The following is a 22,049-nucleotide window of genomic DNA, read 5'->3' on the forward strand; positions in this document are numbered from 1 at the left end:
CAGAATGTCTTGAAGCCACGCTCTGGGGCCTTAAATGCCTGGTTGAGGTACTGATGCTCCAGGTGGGCCACGGAAAGCTAACGAAGGTTTTGTTGGTGTTGCCGTTGTTCAGAGAAGTAATACTATTAGAGATGATTCCCAGGCAGGGTGACTGGGCAGATAGAGGTAAGTCAGGTGAAGGAGCTTGCTGGGGGGGGGTGGGGGGGTGGAGGGGGTGGAGGGGGCAGTTTGTGCTGCTGAAAGGCCACATAGACCATTCAGGTGTTGCACATTAGACAATCGTAAAATCTGGCCAGAGATAATGGCTGACTTCTTTCCTGAGAGCACAAAGACAGCAGAAGGTTCTGGTCATTACCTCCGGGGAGAGGGAAGGAGGAAGAATGAAAGCACGAGATAAGCCAAAGAGAACGCAGCCAAGGAGGAAAGACTCAGAGACCAGCTGCCTGGGGTGCAAGTTTCAAGAAGGAAGTTATAACGAAGTTTGAGAACCCCAGCCTTGCAGCGGGAATGCGGGAGTTTGAATCCCAGAGGCCTGACTAGTCATGATTAGCACAGGGACTTCAAAGAGGTTTTGAGTCTGTTTGTTTCCTCATCTGTGACATGGGAATGATTTCTATCTTCAAGGGATAAGAGCTTTCACGGAGATAAAATTCTTACTGTGCACAGTGGGAGCCAAGGAGTGTACAGGACCAGCGGGAGAAGCATCTGTAGAGATTAAGGGTATTCAACCGAGGAGCCTCTGCAAATGGAGGCAGGGCCCTCAGGAAGCCCAACATTCAGGCGAGATTGCTGACTAGCCTGTAAGAGGAAAGGGTGAGCGGGTCAAGACAGCCTCAGCCTAGTCCTCACCCCAAGGCACTGCCTTTTCGCCTACGCTTCCATCTGGCGGCGCCTCCCAACCTCCCGCCTCCAGCTTCCCGCCCGGCTCCCACTCCAGCCTGTCCCAGGAGTCAGGTGCGCATGCGCCCTCCGGCGCCCCAGCCCAGCTTTCCACGTTTCACTTCCCTCTCTTTTCCTCCTCTGCTCCCGCTCCACCGCCGCGATTGGCCAGCGGACCTCCTCGCTTTGACCAATAAACGCCGCTCTCTCGCCCCCGTGTTACTGGGTAGAACAAAACAAAAACAAACAGAGCGAGAGGGGGCAGAGACGCTCCGAGGCGGCGGCAGAGGCTGAGCAGCGGGGTTTGGGCCGGCGGACCGAGGACCTGGGCAAGCGGCGGCAGCGGCCCGAGGGGTCAGTACCAGCGGGGCGGCTGGCACTCCCGGGACGACTGCGTCCTCTCCCTCAGCTCCGTCTCCTCTTGAGGCAGCCGCACGTTGGGAGGGGGAGGGGGCGTGAGGCCGCGGCCGAGTCCCGGCCGGGTGGGCGAGGGTCCGGCCTCCTCTTCGGAGCCCCGCAAGTAGGGCCGCGGCCGCCCCAACGCCCGGGCGGCGGAGGGCGGGCCCCTGTTCCCTCCTTCTGGGCCTGGGCCCGGGCCCGGAGCGCGGTGGCGCGGGCCCGCCCCCTCCTGCATCCCCTCCCGCGTAGCGGGGTGCGCGGGGGCGCTCGCCAGCGAGGGACTACTCATCCTCGAGAAGGCCGAGTTTTCATTTTTATTTTGAGGGGAGGGCGTTGGGAGACGTCTTTCTGGCCTGACTGAAATCCTGTGAGGAAGGTTCGCGCCTTCCGCGCCCCCCCCCCCCGGCGTCCCTTGGGGGGCCCCCCTGAAGACGCGGTCCCCCGCTCGGCGATCACCGACCCTGGCCCTCGGCCCGCAACCCGGAGCCCAGGCCCGCCCCGCTGCGGTCCAGCAGCCCCTGGGGCCTGCCTGGACTAGGGTCCGCGGGGTCCCGGCCTGCACCCGTGGCGGGGAGGAGGGCCAGCCGCTGCGGGAGGGGCCGCTGGGAGGCGGACACGTGCCCGCCTCCCCGGCCCTGCGCGGACTTGGGGCAAAGGGGCGCTTTTTTAGTTCAAGTGAAAATCTCCCAGGGAAAACAAAGACGGGAAGGGAGCCCTCTTTCTGTGAAGCGCAGGCCGAGTCTGCTGCATTTGTCAATTCGGTTCTGCAATGTACACGAGAAGGGGTCCCCCGCCCCCCCACTCCTCTGGAGCTTCAAAAACTAATTGCAGAAGTCAGTATGTCCTGTTCGTATGCCTTTGTGAGAACTGGTTATGGAACCAGCAACTGTGCAGGATCTGCAATGAGTAAAATGATCAAAAATGCGGCTTCGTGTGGAAGACAAAAAAAAAAAAAAAAAAGAGTCACCGCCTGTTTTGTATTTTTTCTGCTAAGTTTTACGATTTGGGCATTCTTACTAATGTGAGGCTTTTTAGAAACCTTCATATACTCTTCTAAAAAGGGAGCACTGCAGATGTGTTCTGAGTTTAATTATTCGTATTTGTGCCATTAACCTTCCTTCATTATAGGTTTCTTAAATTCCTTACAATCTCAGCAGGGATCTTTGAATTATATTTTAATTTTTTTTTCTGTTGTAGTAATGAGAACGGGAAAATAGTGTCTGGGAGTGCGAAAATACAGGACACTTTGATATTTTCTGCAGTGCTTGCTTTTGCATCATTGTGGTTGAATACTTTTAGCTGATTTTAAGTTGCTAATTAGCTGTGATTGTGGCCCTGGAATGAATACAAATAATTTTCTGGTTAGCATATGGCCTAAACTTGACTCCAGAAAATGTCAGAGTGGTTTGTGGGGTGTATTTCAGGGAACAGATTTTGGGGAGGGGGGGAGGCTTTGTCTTTTAGGGAATGTCTTGGCAATTGAATACTTCTGAGTATATGTTTCTGTAAAACTATTAAAGAAATGAAAATTGTTTAATGCTAGCCTTAGTTTTGCTCAACTTACATGTAGAGTTTTGTTTTTTTATTCCAAATTAATTTTATTGTTTAGTATGAAGGATGTGGCTTTTGGAGTTTTTGCTTTATATTTTTGTTAACTTTGGGGCAAAAATCTTAAGGATTGTTAAGTAAACTGGAAAAAAGCTCCACGAATTGAAGAGAGGAAAAACATGCAATGTATTTTTATCCTTCTCTAAATTCTTAAAATGTCTGTGTTGCTATCAAGTGTGACTGAGTTCTTGATTGCGTTACCATTGCCTAAAGACACAGACGACACTTTTTTTGGAGTTTGGATTACTTAATAAAAACAAATATGGTAAGTTATAGATGATAGTCATTACCTAATAATTTTCTTTGACTAACTGAATGTCTTCTGTGTAATACTTTAAATAAATATTATTTTTAGTGTTTGGAAAGTAGTATTTAAAGTAGTATCTTTAAATACTGTGTTTTAATAAGCTTCTGTCTGTTAGCCCCTAAAAAAGAATCTTCTTGTGATATATTAAAATCTTATATTGAACTTGTGCAAGCAGTACTGGATTGAAAAGGTCTGGTTTCTAATTCTGGTTCTTCCATTGAGCAGCTGTCTCTATCTGGACAGATTAACTACCTTCTCTGAATTTGGTTGTGTGCAAAATGGAAACCTCAAAGTTGTTCTGAGAAGTACATGAAATGATGCATGTAAAATTCTTTGTGAATTATAAAAGGCTTTATAAATATTAGTTATAATAATTTCCTTTAGTAGCAAGGTTCTGCAGAAAGTGTCCTGTCAATGATCATACTTGCATCAAGTATGAAAAAGACTTTCTAATGTAATTCTATTTTAAAAAGCTCATACACACATCATAGGACATTTTCACTTTTCTGTATCATGTAACCCATATACTGAAGTGAGATATGACAAATTTTAAGACACGGAGAACACTATATGCTTAGGTTTACAAACTATTTTTGTTCATATATTTATATGTATCTCTATATACATATCTTTAAGGTTCATTTTCCCCCTTAAATCCAGAGTTGTTGGAAATTATGATATTAGAAAGATCATTATGTAGAATCTGTTTATTCTGAATAGAATTAGAGAGTGATCGCCCCATTTTCTTCTGAAGCAATATAGCATCTTAGTAGCCTAAGGATTATGCCATATTCAGAAGTTTACCATTTTAGCATTAAGGTGTGTTTATTCTTGTTTTACAAAATAATACCCTTTTGAAAACTGGAGCAAAGGGGCTATAAACTTTTGAGATGTTAAAACGATATATTGAGGAATTTAAAAGTCAGGTGAGGGGTGCCTCACTGGCTCAGTTCAGTGCAGCATGCAACTCTTGATCTTGGAATCCTGAGTTTGAGCCCCATGTTGGGGGAAAAGTTCACTTAAAAAAAAGTTGAGTCCCAGGAGGCATCATATATTATTATCTTAAAATGAGATCTTATAGTAGGTTATTTGAGAAAGACTTTCCTTTAATTAGTTTATTAGTCTTTTTCATTAATTTGTGCATATCTTAAAGCACACTGCTCGTGAAATGATTATAAATGACCGGAAGGGCTTATATCTAACTTCTATGATTTGAACAGATCAATGCTTAAGTACTATAAACCACTATTTGAAAAATAGTTACAGAGAGATTCTAAAATCATATTTGGTTATACCTTCTGGTAATAGTTTTCATGAAATATATTTTGCTAGTCTTTCATGTAACATTAGATTTATATCACTAAGTTAAAGGTAACTGGTTTCAACACCTTACAGCATTAATAATTTTTAAGTCATTTTGAAGCTAAGGTCTAAAATACTGAGTTGCTACTACCATTGTACTTACTCCTTTTTTAAATAGTCAAGTTTTTTAAAACATTATTTTATTTATTCTTGAGAGATAGTGAGAGAATGTGTGTGAGCAGGGGAAGGGCAGAGAAAAGGAAAGAGAGAATCCCAAGCAGGCTCCACACCGTCAGTGTGGAGCCCGACATGGGGCTTAGACTCAAAAACTGTGGGATCATGACCTGAGCTGAAATCAAGAGCCTGATGCTTTAAAAAAAAAAAAAAAAAGAGCCTGAGCTTAAGCTGCTTAACTGACTGAGCCACCCAGGCGCCCCTAGGCACATTTTTTTTTTTTTTTTTTTTTTAAGAAGAATAGGGGTGCACCTGGCTGGCTCAGTAGAGCATGTGACTCTCTTTTTTTTTCTTTTACTTTTTTTTTTAAATATTTTTATTTATTTTTGAGACCGAGCATGAGCAAGGGAGGGGCAGAGAGAGAGGGAGACACAGAATCTGAAGCAGGCTCCAGGCTCTGAGCTGTCAGCACAGAGCCCCACGCGGGGCTCGAACCCATGGACTGTGAGATCATGACTTGAGCCGAAGTTGGATGCTCAACCAACTGAGCCACAGGCAACCCTAGAGCATGTGACTCTTGATCTCAGGGTTGTAAGTTTGAGCCCCATTGGGTCTGTAGAGATTTCTTTAAAATCTTTAAAAATTTTTAAAAATAAGAATGGGGTTTTCAGATTATGAAAATACTCTTTTTTCTTTAAAATTTTTTTTAAAGGTTTATTCATTTTTCAGAGACAGAGACTGTGGGGGGGGAGGGGCAGAGAGAGAGGGAGACACAGAATCTGCAGCAGGCTCCAGGTTCAGAGCTGTCAGCACAGAGCCTGATGTAGGGCTCGAACTCATGGATGGTGAGATCATGACCGGAGCTGAAGTCAGACGCTTAACCAACTGATCCACCTAGGTGCCCTGATTATGAAAATACTCTTACTATAGAAAACACCATTAACAATTTCTCCCAAAGTCTTATAATGCTAATTATAGACACCTGGGTGATGAAATGTCAGCTGTATCTGCCTTCAGATGTGTTGTGGTGTGATAAAGAACAGAATCCTGTGATATGCTTGATTAACCAAAACTGTTGCTTGCGTTTTGTAGTAGTTCTCAATTCATTGGTAGTGAACTATACAATATTATGTACATCAGATTAATTATGAGGACTGGTAGTCCTGAAAAATTTGGAGTATGTATATGCTGCTTTAACTTGAAATAACCATGTATAGCAAATACATCTTTTACTTCAAGTTAGAGGGGTGCTTTGGCACATTCAGAAGTATGGAGGGTTATTTTGGACACATACACTTGTCAGGAAGATTGAAACCAAATGTTAATTGTGGTAAACTATTTTTCAAAGTAAAGAGAGCTCTTTTTTAAAAAATGAAATTAGGGGAGGGGTGCCTGGGTGGCTCGGTCGGTTAAGCGTCCGACTTCGGCTCAGGTCATGATCTCACGGTCTGTGAGTTCGAGCCCCACGTCGGGCTCTGTGCTGACAGCTCAGAGCCTGGAGCCTGTTTCAGATTCTGTGTCTCCCTCTCTCTCTGCCCCTCCCCTGTTCACGCTCTGTCTCTCTGTCTCAAAAATAAATAAACGTTAAAAAAAATAAAAAAAAAATGAAATTAGGGGAGCCTGGGTGGCTTAGTTTGGCTCAGGTCGTGATCTCATGGTTTGTGAGTTCGAGCCCCACATCAGGCTCTTTGCTGTCACTGTGACGTCTGCTTTGGATCCCCTGTTCCCCTGTCTCTCTTCCTCTCCCCTGCTCACTCACACACACATACACACGCTCTCTCTCTCTCTCTCTCTCTCTCATAAATAAATGTTAAAAAAAAAAAAATTATGTGCTGGGGCGCCTGGGTGGCTCAGTTGGTTAAGTGTCCAATCTCGGCTCAGGTCATGATGTGGTGGTTCGTGAGTTCAAGCCCTGTGTTGGGCTCTATGCTGACAGGTCACAGCCTGAAGCCTGCTTCAGATTCTGTGTCTCCCTCTCTCCTCCTCCCTGACTAGTGCTATGTCTTTCTCTGTCTCTCAAAGATAAATTAAAACATCTAAAAAATTAAAAAAAAAAATTATGTGCTGGTTTTATTTTTTTTTACAATGTGATTAAGTAAATTGAATTTACCTTAATTCTATCAGTTTGGAAGATGTTGAAGGTTTTTTTTTCTTTTTAAGGAAACAGATTCCAAGGGAAGACTTCCATTAGTAATTCAATCAGTGCAAGTGACATTAAGGAACAATGGATGTAGAAAATGAGCAGATACTGAATGTAAACCCCACAGGTAAGTAAGAATATTTTGAACCTTGACTATATTGTGAGCAGGTTTGAGGTCATACCAAATTTTATGAAAACATAATACTAAGACCATCTTTACTTTAAAAGCCATCTTAGTATGCTACAAGTAAGTTGTATTATTTTAAAAAATCAAGTTTGTGATTCTGATTTTTGTAGAAATTCTTCACATGTTCTTTTCTGCCCATCTTTTCACATTCCATACATTCTAACTTTCCACTGTTTATAATAAACTATGTGCTACAGAATGGAGAAGAATAGTGAACTTCCTCATTAATATTTTCAAATGAACTAGTTGGTTTCTGCAATATAAACTGTTATTGATTTCTTTGATTTCTTTCCTAATAATTTATTTATTATAAATTACCTATGGTATTTTCCTTATTTTCCATAAAATGGTTTTGTAGAATATTTGTCCAAATGCTGAGTAACTTCAGACAACTTAAAATATACTTATAGCTTTCAGACTAATCTTTGTAGAGTTAAGTAGGATTTTGAAATATTCTGAATGGTGAGATTTTTCATCTTTTGAATTTTGGTTTTTTTAAAGTCAGATCAATAGTGGTTATGGAACCCTAAACCTAGGTAAGTATGAATAGTGAAATATAAATGAGTAATTGATAGAAACATGAGTTAAAAATTATAAGGTCTAATATATAAAATATACCTAGATATGTTCTGCTGCAGTCATACAAACATATTTGAAAGGATATTAAAATAGTTGAAAAGAAATCCAATTGTAGGAAATGATGTTTAAATTGAATACTTAGGACTCCAAGGGACAGTTTAAAGCAGTTTATTATAATTTGAGGTCCTTTATCTTCTGGATGAGTTTGGTGGTTTGCCTTAATTGTAGAATAATGAAAGCAATATGTTATAGGTAAATGTTTAATGTTTTCTTCAATTACCTACTCTTACTTGAAATTCCATTTAACTTGTCTGATCTCTGGTCTTTTTTTTCTCCTTCCTCTTCTGCTTTTCTCTCTTATAATCACTCCCTTGTCCTGTGTCTTTAGCTGTCAGTACTCTGCTGTACTCTAGCTCTGTATTTTCTACAGTTATAATCATCTGATATTTAAGCGTGGATTTGAATACTGGCCATAATCCTTTTTAGATATGTGACTTTTCTATGAAACATCTTCCATCTGTAAATTGAGGATAAACAGCTTTGTTATAGAGCTTTGTGAAGATTATAGATCACGTATGTAGAGTGCCTACCATAGAACCTGGTATCTAGTGGTAACAACGGTGATGATAATGACAAAAGACGTTGCACTACTGCTGTGACTATGACTGTTGCTAGTAGTTGTAGTATAGTAGTTCAGTTATGATGATGGTTATGATGGTGTCTCACATTCACCCTCTAACACTGACTTCCCATCTGAAAACTTCTAAGACTTCATTTCATGCTTCTTTATTCTGTTTAAAAGTCCTTTATTTTTCTTTAAGTGTCACTTTATTTAACCCAAAGTTACTACCCTTGCTCTTTTCAGTTAGTGAATGAATTATTGCAACATTTTCTTAGCTGGTCTCTCACTTTATACTTTCTCTTTTAACTTATATATTCTGTATTCCTCTGCTAAACCAATCTCTCCATCACTGCATGTGATATCAGTCTAAGCTCTGACCAGCAGTTATTCTGGTGACATAAGCAGGGGCAAGATTATGTAGGATGTTAAGTTACAAGATAATGAGTTTAAACTTTATTTTGAACTAGTGGGAAAACCTTCAAAGGGTTTTCAGTGGGGGCATGTTTTACAGAATCCATTTCCATGCAGTTTGGAGAATGGTTGGAAAGCACAGAGACTAATGATGGACTCTATTTAATGTTGTTGTTTGTTTTTGATTATCACAGTGTTCTTTTTTTTTTTTTTAATTTTTTTTTTCAACGTTTATTTATTTTTGGGACAGAGAGAGACAGAGCATGAATGAGGGAGGGGCAGAGAGAGAGGGACAGAATCAGAAACAGGCTCCAGGCTCTGAGCCATCAGCCCAGAGCCCGACGCGGGGCTCGAACTCACGGACCGCGAGATCGTGACCTGCTGGAGTCGGACGCTTAACTGACTGCGCCACCCAGGCGCCCCTATCACAGTGTTCTTAACTTTCATACTTTTTTGTCAAGAATTATAAAGATTTTAACACATCTATGTTTTTTATAGGTTGACTTAAGAAATTTTCAGCTTCAACATATTAAGACATGTTAAAGTCTATACACATGGACTTGACACAGCCTAATTACATTTAGGAATGTTTAAAACCACTTGAGAGATTCAACTCTGACTTGACTTAGCCATGACAAACAAAACTCTGCTCCAAGGGTCCCTAATTCAGTAGCTTTCTGAGTTTTTTAGAGCAAAGCCAGGTATCTCCATGGACATTTGAGTTGTTAGTATGAAGGATACTCAGTTAGGTGCTGAGGGTACAAAGAAGTACAGGTAAAGGCATGGTTCCTCTTTTGAGGCTTATGACTTATTTGGAAAAGCAAGACTCCTGCATAAATAGAAATAACAAAGTGGTTTCTGTAATGTGGTGAATGAATAGAGTGTGGGCATTAGTGTTATTGTGGCTAGAATTGTTAGGAAAGTTATGTGAAGGAGATAAAACTTGAGTATATCCTAAAAGATTTTGATAAGTGAAAACAGCAATGAGGATGACATTCTAAATAGGACCATTGGGAACTCCAGATATGTTGCTGTCTTTCAGGGGATAATGTACAAATCTTACATAGGCTGGAAGATTTTCAGAAGATGGTAAGTAATGTAAGTCAGGTTTGGAGAGGTGAATTAAAGCTTTAAAAGCAAGCTTTATCTTTCAGAGCAATGAAGCCTCAATGGTTCAGCTCATTTATTTGCCAAGTATCTTTCAGGTTCTTTGGATTAGAATATTTCCTAAGTATCTGTAATTAATCAGGAGGTGTTTGGCAAGGTATTTAAACACTCTCAGTCTTAGTTTCCTTATCTGTAGTAATGATCCAGTATGTAATAAATAGTTCTCAAACTTGTGGGTAAATGACAGAACGCCCAGCACAGTGCCTGATAAATAATAGGCATTCTCTAGATAATTAGTTTATCTCTCCTCTCAAGATTCTTAGTCTTTTCTTACTATCTCCAATTGCTTAACTCCCTTAGCTCACAGAAGTCTAAAGGATTTATTTGTGGTTGTATATTAACATAAAATTTATTTCTAAACATATGAGATAACATTAAACTTTGCTCATTAAAATTCACTGTCTTATTTTCTATGATGTGAAAAGTAATCCTGTTTAGTTGTCATTTATTAGATTGAATCATGTGAAATTTCCAATATGTGACTTGTTACTGACCTAAAAAATGTAATTTCATGTGATTCAACTTAAGGTAACTTATGACTATAACTGGTATGACAGTGAATGGTTAAAGTACTTACTTAGAATTTTCTTTCTTCATTTTCCTCTTTAAGATCCTGATAATTTAAGTGACTCTCTCTTTTCTGGTGATGAAGAAAATGCTGGGACTGAGGAAATAAAAAATGAGATAAATGGAAATTGGATTTCGGCATCCTCCATTAATGAAGCTAGAATTAATGCCAAGGCAAAAAGGCGCCTGAGGAAAAACTCATCCCGGGACTCTGGCAGAGGCGATTCAGTCAGTGATAATGGAAGTGAAGCCCTTAGAAGTGGAGTAACTGTACCAACCAGTCCAAAGGGAAGGTTGCTAGATAGGCGATCCAGATCTGGGAAAGGAAGGGGACTGCCAAAGAAAGGTTGGTGTGTTCCATTTCCACAGAAGCAAACAAAACAATATTACCTTATACTATGGTTTCCTTGTTCTAGGAATATGAGAAATTTAAACAATGATGGTGTAAGAGGCTATGATTTGTGTATGTTTTTACAAAGTAATAATCTGAGGACCATCCCACTTGTTTTTAAGTTGAGCCTTTTTTCTTGAGGAGATTCAGTTTCTTGAGCAGAACTTTCTTTTCAGCAAAATATACATGGATGTTTTGTACAGTTATGAATTGTGCATGTATTCTCTAACTTTGCTTAAAAGTAGGGTCAGAAATTTGTCATACCTGGGGTACCTGGCTGGCTCAGTCAGTGGAGTATGTGACACTTGATCTCAGGGTCATGAGTTTGAGCCCAATATTGGGGGCAGAGATTACTTAACTTCTGAAAGTTAAAAAAAAAAAAGAGAGAGATTCATTATACCAATTATCTAATGAATATAATTATGTCCTTTGTTAAGAATACATGATAGATATAAATTGGATTGCTAATATCTGGATCAGAATTTTTAAAACATTTTTAAAATGTTTATTTTTGAGGGGCGCCTGGGTGGCTCAGTCGGTTAAGCGGCCGACTTCGGCTCAGGTCATGATCTCGCGGTCTGTGAGTTCAAGCCCCGCGTCGGGCTCTGTGCTGACAGCTCGGAGCCTGGAGCCTGTTTCAGATTCTGTGTCTCCCTCTCTCTGACCCTCCCCCGTTCATGCTCTGTCTCTCTCTGTCTCAAAAAATAAATAAACGTTAAAAAAAATTAAAAAAAAATGTTTATTTTTGAGAGCGAGAGAGACACAATATGAGTGGGGGAGCAGCAGAGAGAGAGGGAAACACAGAATCCAAAGCAGGCTCCAGGCTCTGAGCTGTCACCACAGAGCATGATGTGGGGCTTGAACTCATGAACTGTGAGGCCATGACCTGAGCTGAAGTTGGAGGCTTAACTGAGCCACCCAGGTGCCCCCAGAATTTTTTTTTTTCAAGTTTATTTTGAAAGCACACGCGTAAGCAGGGGAGGAGGAGAGAGAGAGAGAGAGGGAATCCCAATGCAGGGGCTCCAGCTCGTGAACCAAGAATGGTGAGATCATGATCTGAACCGAGACCAAGAGTCAGTCACCTAACTTTAACTGAGCTACCTAGGCGCCCCTCTGGATCAGAATTTGAATAATTTTATAGATGTGGTTCTGAGTTCTCTTTGACTGATTGGTTCTGAGTTCTCTTTGACTGATTGGTTGGTTGATTAAAAGATTTTATTTTGTAAGTAGTCTCTCACCCAACATAGGGCTCGAACTTACAGTTTGAGATCAAGAGTTAAGATGCTGTACCCACTGAGCCAGCCAGGCACCACCCAAGTTGTGTTTTGCTCTCTTTTGGAAACTGAAGTGGATTGGTCTGTTTCATTGCTATTTCCAGGGCCTGGAGTAGTTGCATATATTTAAATATTTGTTGATAAGGGGTCTGTTAGTTTTGGTCTGTGGTAGGATTTTGATGTAATTTGGAGATTTCACTAGTTTCTGAATGGTGGGAACTTCAATTTGTAGCCTAGGAATCTTGTAAAATCTTTTTGTGATCTGCCAAAAACTGTTATTCTTGTTGAATGGCTCTACAACCATTGGTTGGATAAAAATGAATCCTAGTAACCAGATTCTGTTTTGTTCTAGTGGCAGGGATTATACTCTTGGTATAAAAATACAACCTAAAAATAATTGGTGATACTGAAAAATTCTTTAAAAATAATGCAATATGTTGAGACTTACAAAAACATTTCAGTTTATGTAGAAACACCACTTTGAAAGTTGGAATAGTTAAACTTCAACTGGTCAGTTCGCATATAGAAGTACAGAGAAATAAAGATAAGTGCAGTTAATGCTTAAATAGCTTAGTCATTTGTAACATATTGCCAGTTGTCAAGTATAGTTTAACGTGTACATTTATATTTAAAGAGTATTTGAGGGGTGCCTGAGTGGCTTAGTCTGTTAAGCCTCTGACTCTTGATTTCAGCTCAGGTCATGATCTCATTGTTTGTGGGATTGAGCACTTCAGGCTCTGCGCTGGCACTGCTGAGCCTGCTTGGGATTCTTTCTCTTTGCTCCTCCCCTGTGCACGCAGTCTGTCTGTCTCTCTCTCTCTCAAGATAATTAATTAAAAGAAAATAAATGGGCACTTGGGTGGCTCAGTTGGTTTAGTGTCTGACTTCGGCGCAGTTCATGATCTCACAGTTTGTGGGGTTGAGCCCTGCTTTGGGCTTTGCGCTGACAGTGTGGAGCCTGCTTCAGATTCTCTGTCTCCCTCTCTGCCACTCCCCCTGCCCCCCAAATAAATAAACCTTAAAAAAAAGAGTATTTGACTTTGAAACACTTAACAGTGGAAACTGCTTTTTGTTAAATAATTTTTCCCTTGTTAAGTTTCCTATGCCACATCTTACTGGCTCAACATATTGTTGTTTTGGCCTTATGAAATGTCCAATAAAATTCAGAGCTCAGCTACATACAGTATCATGGCCCCTTGGGGTCCCTGATACAGCTATTTTTCTGTAGCTTTTTTTTAAAGCTTTTAAAAAAGCTTTTATTTTAAAGCATCTGCCTTTTTAGTTTTAACTTTATAAGCTATTTCAACTTGATGTTTTGGAAATAGGTTATAAAATATATAATATCTAATCATTACTGAAAAAGTGATCTGAGTAAAAAATTTAAAGTATAACTCAACTGGAAAAAAATTAGCATAGAAATTAAAATTCAGTTTTTAACTGTTACTTAATATCTGAATATCTAGAATTATTTCAGATTTCAACTAAACTTTATGAACTATGAACTTTGTGTTCTTTTCTTTCTCAATTCTAAACTTTTTCAGGTGGAGCAGGAGGCAAAGGTGTCTGGGGTACACCTGGACAGGTATATGATGTGGAGGAGGTGGATGTGAAAGATCCTAACTATGATGATGACCAGGTATCAGTGTTTTACTTTCTTTTTAAAATCCATGTTTAAAATGCTTATAAATTTTTCACCTTCATGTTTGTAGTTTACTCATACATTTGTCAGGTCATATGTTCCATATCTATACTCTGTGCCTGTCAATCATATATATATGATTTGTAGTATGTGTGTGTATATATATAATGTGTGTGTATACACACACATTACTACCTATATCTAAATCCTACATATACTCAGTACTCTCAGACTGTTAGGTAAATTTTGGATTAGGAAACCAAATTAATTGATAGTGATAAATTTTCCCTTCATTTCTAAAGTGAGTCAAAAGTAGGTCTTTACAGATTCACTTAGGATTATCAAGCTGGTTATTTTTCAGTAAATTCTGTTGAGTTAATATAATTTCTATAGTAATGAAAATCGAGAAAAATAGATATTATTTTGAATATCATAAAAGAGTTAATAGGTATTAGGTTCCTTTTAAGTGTTACTGTTTAGGATGATAACCTTATGGTAAATTTTATTTTGGGAACATAAATGTCTTTCTTCAATATGAGAATGTAAATTTTGTTTTTCTTCCTTCTGCTGTGCCTTTTATTCCCATGACTTACTCATTCCATAACTGGAAGCATGTATTTCCCACTCCCCTTCGTCAATCTTGCCCCTCCTCTCTGGCAACTGTCAGTTTGTGTTTGCAGGTCTGATTTATGTTGTTTGTTTATTTATTTACTTTTTTAGATTCCACATATGAGTGAAATCATATGATATTTGTCTTTCTCAGTCTTATTTCACTTAGGTCCATTGATGAGAATGTAAGTTTTTAATAGATTTTATAATGAACATATACATATATTTTATTTTTATTTTTTTAAAAACTTAATTTCTAAGTAATCTCTACACCCAACATGGGGCTTAAACGTACAGCCCCCAAGATCAAGAGTTGCACACTCCATCGACTGAGCCAGCCAAGAGCTCCTATATATTTATATTTTTAATGGAAAATGTGTAGCTTACAAAAGTAGAATAGTATAATGAAACTGCTTGTACTCCTCTCCCAGCTTTACTGACTTCAATAATTAATAACTCATAGGCAGTCTTATTTTATACTGTACCTATGTTTACTCTTCCTCTTGTATCCCTCCTGCATGCACCACTCCCACCCCCCCATGCTCTGGATTATTTTGAAACAAATCCCAGACGTTATGATATCTTTTCTAAAGAACTGTCTTTGCATGGTGATAAAAATTTTAGATAGGAAATTATCAGGGCATATGATAGATTGTTTTTATTGCATATTATTTGCATATACTTGTTTGTTTTAGCTAATTGTTGGACATGGAAATATTTTTTTTAAGTTTATTTACTTATTTTGAGAGAGAGAGGGAGAGTGACAGAGCTGTCAAGGCAGAGCCTGCAGTGGGGCTTGAACTCACAAACCGCGAGATAAATAACGACTGAGCTGATATCAAGTCAGATGCTTAACCAGCTGAGCCACCCAGGTGCCCCTAGATATCCTAATCTTAACATACAGTCTTTCAAGTGAGACTAAAACTAGTCACAAGTTGCACATGAACATTTCTGGCCTTTTTCCGGAGGAGAAGGGAGATAGAAAATTAATAGACATGAATTTCCTTGTTTTTTGAAATTTCTGTTGAGTAATGCTTTTTCTTAGAGATTTTTTAGTCACTACAGCATTGATTCTTGTTACAAAGACTTTTATTATAATATTAATCATGAAATCTTTGGTTCCTTCATTTTTTTTTTTAAAGTGAAGTTTTAATGAAAACAGTAGGTATGATAGGAAGTCATCTTAAGCTTCTTGGTCACTGAAGGACTTTTATTATGAGAGGTAAAAAAAAAAAAAATTAAAAAGATATGGGGGGTTGGGAGCAAGTCATATTTGCTGTGGTTGGTAGTTCTAAACTGTTAGTTTTATTCATAGATTTGTAAAAAAAAAAAAAAAATGACATGGATTCTATTTTAGTATCAGTTTTCAAAGCATGTAGCACATCTTTTTCTGGTCCTGAATGAGGATGGAATATAAAATTCGTTGGGATATACAGTTAGAACATAAAAGTATTTATTTATAGTGTATATGTGAACAGAGGAAGGGCAGAGGGAGAGGGGGAGGGAGAGAGAGAGAAAGAGAGGGAGAGAGAGGGAGAGTCATAGGCAGGCTCCATGCCCAGCACAGAGCCCGTTTTGTGGCTTGATCTCACCACCGTGAGGTCATGACCTGCACCAAAATCAAGTTGGACACTTACCTGACTGAGCCACCCAGGGGCCCTGGAATATAAAATTATAAACCAAATCTCATTTTATTTAGCATTTTATTCGTTAATTTGTAATTTTTTCTCCTTCCCTTCCTAGGAAAACTGTGTTTATGAAACTGTAGTTTTGCCTTTGGATGAAACAGCATTTGAGAAGACTTTAACACCAATCATACAGGAATATTTTGAGCATGGAGATACTAATGAAGTTGCGGTAGGTTTAAAATTGCATGTATAATTTACTTAACATAGAAAAAACATTATTAAAAGCAAAACATTATATCCGAAATTATCCTTGGTCACTGAATAAGTTTTAATAAGCATTTTCTTTTACGTAAATGAATTTCTAAGAAATGAAGTAAAATATCCTTAACTTAGTTCTTTCCTACTTGTGATGAAGGCTATATGCCATTCCCTACCTGAAAAACGGCACAACAATATTTTAACAATTTTTGTAATTATATATTTTTGTAATTGATAGTGTATAAAATATGATATAATTTCAGGCATCTATGAACCTTCTCAAACCTCTTCAGGAATCTCAGTTAAAAATGCCTGATTTAGGGGTACCTGGGTGGCTCAGTCAGTTGGGCATCCAACTTCGGCTTTGGTCATGATCTTGCGGTCCGTGAGTTCGAGCCCCGCATCGGGCTCTGGGCTGACAGCTCAGAGCCTGGAGCCTGTTTTGAATTCTGTGTCTCCCTCTCTCTCTGACCCTCCCCTGCTCATGCTCTGTCTCTCTGTCTCAAAAATAAATGTTAAAAAAAAAAAATTTTTTTAATGCCTGATGTCGTTCTATTTTTTTTGCCATTCATTTCAATGCTCAGGATTAAGATAAAATTTATCTTTGTACTCTGTCCAAAAGAAAGAGAACACAAAGATCTGAAAAAGAATGTATACAGAAACTAAGAGAACAAATGTTTTTTTGAAATGTAATTTGCGTGGGAACATTTCCTGTGTTATGAATTGTTCATAAAATAAATCTAAAAGGGTAAAATAAAATTACCTAACTAGGATTACTGACTTAAAGTACTAAAATTGCAGGTCTTTAGGGGATCCTGGGTGGCTCAGTTGGCTGAGCAACCAGCTCTTGGTTTCAGCTCAGATCATGATCTCATGGGTTTGTGGGTTCAAGCGCCGTGTCTGGCTCTGCGCTGCTGGTGCGGACCTGCTTGGGATTCTCTGTCTGCGCCTCTCCCCCATTCATCATGCGTTCTCTCTCTCTCTCTCTCTCTCTCTCTCTCTCTCTCTCTCTCTCTTCTCTCAAAAATAAGTAAACTTTAAAATTGTAACTCCTTAAAAGGCTTTTTAATTTATACTCTTTTACTTCAGACTGAGCTTTCTTGGTTTGTCTAATACCATGAGGTCTGATATCCTTATATTTGTAGAATTTGAATATAAAATCAATATTTGTTCAGTGCATACCATGTGGAGGAATTTGTAACAGGTGATTCCTACTCTTTTGAAGCGCAGTCAGGTGAGGAAAGAGATATATAAATAGATATTAAAATATCATGTGAAGCCTTGTATTGCAGAGAAAGAGTTTAAATCCTGTAAGGACAGGGACTATTGGAATCCTATGTACCTAGCCTGGGGACTAGTGGTCTACTATGTATTTATTAACTGAGTAGTATTATGAACAGAATATTATGGAAGCATAAAATGAAGAGTGTTAGAGATGATTCTGAACTATGTAAGGATAATTAGAAGTTTGCCAGGGTAAGACGGTTGAAGAGACTTTTCCAGAAAGAAGTATCATGTTTAAAGGCAGTGAGTGAGTTGTTCAAGCATAGTCCAGGAAGTTGAAATTGAGTGGAAGAGACTGCTAACAAGGACACCAGTTAGGTGGCTGTGAAAATAGTTCTGGCACCCTTTTAGTAGTATAACATGACTTAAACACTCTGAGAAAACTGTAAAATGAAGGCACTTTAAATAACTGAGTTAGAATTTAGCCTCTAGGGTCATACTGCCTATATCCTACTTTCAACTTGGCCACTCCAGCTATATGTCCTCAGCAGATACTTAATTTTTCATTACTTTGGGTATGATGGATATGATGATATCTCCCTGAAAAGGTTGTTTTGAGTCTTAAATAAGATAATAGAAACTAAAATGCCTGTTACAATGCTTGACACATTATATACAGTAGTATTAGCAGCTGCTATTATTATTTTTAATAGGAAATTTTAACTGAATCCCAGCATTTGAAGCAATAATTCCACTTAAAAACGATGGTTTAAGAACTTTTATGGATACCTGACTGGCTCAGTCGGAAGAGCATGTGACTCTTAATCACCAGGTCATGAGTCTGAGCTCCACGTTGGGTCTAGAGATTACTTAAATAAACAAACTTTAAAAAAAAAGAGGGGGGGGGGCACCTGGATGGCTCAGTGGTTGAGTGTCTGAGTTTGGCTCAGGTCATGATCTCGTGGTTTATGAGTTGGAGCTCCATATCGGGCTCGCTGCTGTCAGCCCAGAGCCCGCTTCAGATCCTCTGTCCCCCTCTCTCTGCCCTCCCCTGCTTTCATGCGCCAAATGCTTTCTCTCAAAAATAAACATTAAAAAAAAAAAAGATCTCCTTTAAACTTAATGTGAACAGTATAAACTTTAGTGCAAAGAGAAAACTTTGAAAAGTAGAGTATAAACAGCTTATGATAATGTAAAATGAATCTCTCCACAAATATTCATAAAAGAATATTCCTAGAAATTAGGGGTGCCTGGCTTGCTCAGTTGGAAGGGTATGCGACTCTTGATCTTGGGTTCGCGAGTTTGAGTTCCACATTGGGTGTAGAGATTACTTAAATAAAAAGAAAATAAAAAAAATTATAAGGACAGGGTTAGTTAATTCCTAACACAAACTTAGCAATATATAGTTTCATACTGTTTTAGGTATGATTCACATTCTTGAGTTTAGTGATGTTTAGATAGTTAAAGCTTGACAAAGTGGATCAATATCTAATTAATATGCACAGAAAGATGAATTTATCCTTTCCTACAAAATTAACTGCTTTTCTGATTATTTCCAAAGGGGAAGAGGTAAGGATATATGGATAAAATCTTGATTTTTCAAAATTAAAATCATATTGAACTAAAGGTAGTGACATACTTTTTAACTTTTTTTTTTTTTTGAATAGGAAATGCTAAGAGATTTAAATCTTGGTGAAATGAAAAGTGGAGTACCAGTGTTGGCAGTGTCCTTGGCATTGGAGGGAAAGGCTAGTCATAGAGAAATGACATCTAAGCTTCTTTCTGACCTGTGTGGGACAGTAATGAGCACAAATGATGTAGAAAAATCATTTGACAAATTATTGAAAGATCTACCTGAATTGGCATTGGATACTCCTAGAGCACCACAGGTTTGTATGATTCTTTTTATTCGTTCTCTCCCTCCCCCTTCCCCACTACACTTCCAATTATAGAAATAATACATACTTCTAAGAAACTTTAGTAGATAAAATGGGACAAAATGACCCAGATTTTTTACCATACAAAAATAGCCCTCTGACATTTTAGCATATTTTTGTCTAGCTGTTTTTCTTTTTCAAATATAGTTTTCATCATACTGTAATTTTATATCCTGCTTTTCCACCCATGCTCTGTATAGTTTGTAGGTCTTTTGTTTTTTGTTTTGTTTTTTTGCTGCTTGTATATTCTCTATTATATGTGGTTAAGCTGTTGTATGATCTAGAATTTAAAAAATATGTAGATTGTTATAATTGAAGATTGAATTGGCTTGACTGATGTTTATTATAAAAATAATCATAAATAAGTCTGTTCCCCTTTGTAGCTTTGTGGGAAAATTATTAGAAAATTTATGATTTATGTTTCTGTTTAGATTCTGATCTCAAAGCCTTATGTATTTATTAGATTCAATACATGTTGATAGTATAATGTGACTTTCTGATTTGAAATTAAAAATGTGTGAAATTGTTTCTGTTTACTTGACCAGAGTTTTAAGTCAAGGTAGGAGCACTTGGGGCACCTGGGTGGCTCAGTCCGTTACGCATCTGAATCTTGATATTGGCTGAAGTCATGATCTCATGGTTTGTGGGATTGAGCCTGCATCAGGCTCTGCACTGACAGCTTGGAGATGGCTTGGGATTCTCTATCTCCTTCTTCTCTGTCCTCCCCGCTCCCCCCCCCCCCAATAAATAAATAGACATTAAAATTTTTTAAAAAGGCAGGAGCACTTAAACATTAATTTAGGAATATATGTATAAGTTAATTCCTAAATGCTGTTTCTTTTCTATGCCAGACAGTAGTCTGATAAGGTATTGAGCTATGATTCAAACGTGGACTTTTTTTTTCTTTTTATACCAGTACTACTCATATGTTAAAAAAATGATTACATAAGTTCATATTATAGAATTTCTGAAAAATAAAGTCAAAATGAAGAAAAGCCAGCAGAAATAACCAGTGTTAACTGTTAAACATTTTGGTGTTAAATCTCTTTTACTTTCTGTGGATGTTTATCAGTGTATGGTTTTTGTATATCCTTGCATTTTTGTTTTAATAAGAAATGGAATTATACTGTATGTGCTGTTTTGTAAACTTGATTTTTCTTACACTATAAAAAGTAGTAAATATATTTCCTAATGACCCCATAATGACCCCCATTGTATGTATCATGTAACCACACCTTTATTGTTGGACACTGAAGTTGTTTCCAGTTTTTATAAGAAATAATGTAAAAAAAAAAAAAAGAAAAGAAAAGAAATAATGTTATGCATAGGGTCGTCTGGCAAGCTTAGTTGGTGGAGCATGTGACACTTGGTCTGGGGGTCGTGGGTTTGAGCCCCACACTGGGTATGGAGCCTACTTTAAAAACAAAACAAAACAAAATAACACTATGAATATACTTTCAGATAGAAATTTCTACACAGTGTTTTCTCCATACAATAAATTCCTTTAATCAGACAGTTTTTGAGAAAACCTAGTCCCATTTTTTTTTTATTTCCAGAAGAGAGTTTTCTCTTAAATTTAGGTCACTGGCTTAACAAGCGTTTTTGATTATGTACTGTGTTTCAGGCAGTGTGCAAGGTGTTGGGGGATTCAGTAGTGAGCAAAACTGATATGTGTCCTTCCCACCCCCCCAATGGGTAGTTACCTTGGAGGTTAAGATGTGGGAATGTATGTCAAACATAACTAGCAGGTGCTAGATAGATGTTTGAGTGTTCCAACATGTCTTAGTTATTGATTCTGTAGTCCAGCCAGTCTTTATCATTTATGTATTAGAAATTGTGTCCTATAGAGTTTCATTTTAGATTTTTTTATATAGTTTTTCTTTTTTTTGTAGTTGGTTGGCCAGTTTATTGCTAGAGCTGTTGGAGATGGAATTTTATGTAATACCTATATTGATAGTTACAAAGGAACTGTAGACTGTGTACAGGCTAGGTAAGTAAATTAATTTTCCTACTTAGAATTTCAAAATTGGGGAAAATTCTACAGCATTTTATTGAAATGATATTTGAATTAATCAGACATTGTGGACATCTGTTTGTCATTTGTATATATTCTCCACTGTTAAAAAAATTGAGAGATTGTTGACATGATGTAATAGGAAGAGGACAGTACTGTAATGTAGAAGTTTGGGATTTTAACTAAGCCATTAGCTACCTTTATGTCAAGCCGCTTTTCTCTGGGCCTCAGTTTCCTTACTTATAAAAATGAAGGGTTTGACTGAGAATGTTTCTTTAAGCTCTGTTCAGGTTTTCACATTCTGTAATTATTTAATATTCTAAGAAGATGGACAGTATTAACAAAGGAGCCCCATTTTCAATTTTATTTTATATTTATCTGCTACAGAAATATTAGGAAATAATGTTTTCACTCTTGTTCTTTGTTATAATTAATTTTAAGCTAAATGTGATATTTGGGAATCATGCCGTATGGTTTTTTGTAACTTCCTGGAAACTTAAATTTAGTCAGTGCCATGTCTTAGATTTGCTCAGGTGTAGATGTTAACTTAAATTTCTAAGACTACTTCAGGTCAGAATGGAATGGTTGCCCTGGTGGGAAGGTGCAGAACTATGTAAAAGTTAAGTTTTATGTGACATGTTTCCACTCAGTGTAGATCAATTATTTTGTAATAAGGTTAGATTTTGAATTTTAGATTGATTTTAGGTTACGTGAAAGCTTTTAGGTCAACCTG

General features: G+C 38.2%; 1 protein-coding gene across 3 annotated transcripts in view; it reads left to right on the forward strand.

Annotated features, from left to right (window-relative positions):
- Positions 1–1,089: 1,089 nt before the first annotated feature.
- The window catches only part of PDCD4 (programmed cell death 4), a 28,821-nt gene continuing 7,861 nt past the window's right edge, over positions 1,090–22,049 (forward strand). The window contains exons 1-7 of one of the 3 annotated variants that reach the window (XM_015082964.3): positions 1,090–1,233; positions 6,830–6,936; positions 10,386–10,688; positions 13,549–13,643; positions 15,999–16,112; positions 19,033–19,254; positions 21,195–21,292. In XM_015082964.3, coding sequence (XP_014938450.1) covers positions 6,894–6,936; positions 10,386–10,688; positions 13,549–13,643; positions 15,999–16,112; positions 19,033–19,254; positions 21,195–21,292 — 875 coding nt within the window. In that variant the 5' untranslated portion in view covers positions 1,090–1,233; positions 6,830–6,893. The remainder of the gene's footprint in view (positions 1,234–6,829; positions 6,937–10,385; positions 10,689–13,548; positions 13,644–15,998; positions 16,113–19,032; positions 19,255–21,194; positions 21,293–22,049) is intronic. The other 2 variants (XM_027063046.2, XM_027063047.2) reach the window with 2 other exon arrangements.

This window comes from Acinonyx jubatus, chromosome D2, assembly GCF_027475565.1.
Source record: "Acinonyx jubatus isolate Ajub_Pintada_27869175 chromosome D2, VMU_Ajub_asm_v1.0, whole genome shotgun sequence".
In the NCBI taxonomy this organism is placed as follows: domain Eukaryota; kingdom Metazoa; phylum Chordata; class Mammalia; order Carnivora; family Felidae; genus Acinonyx; species Acinonyx jubatus.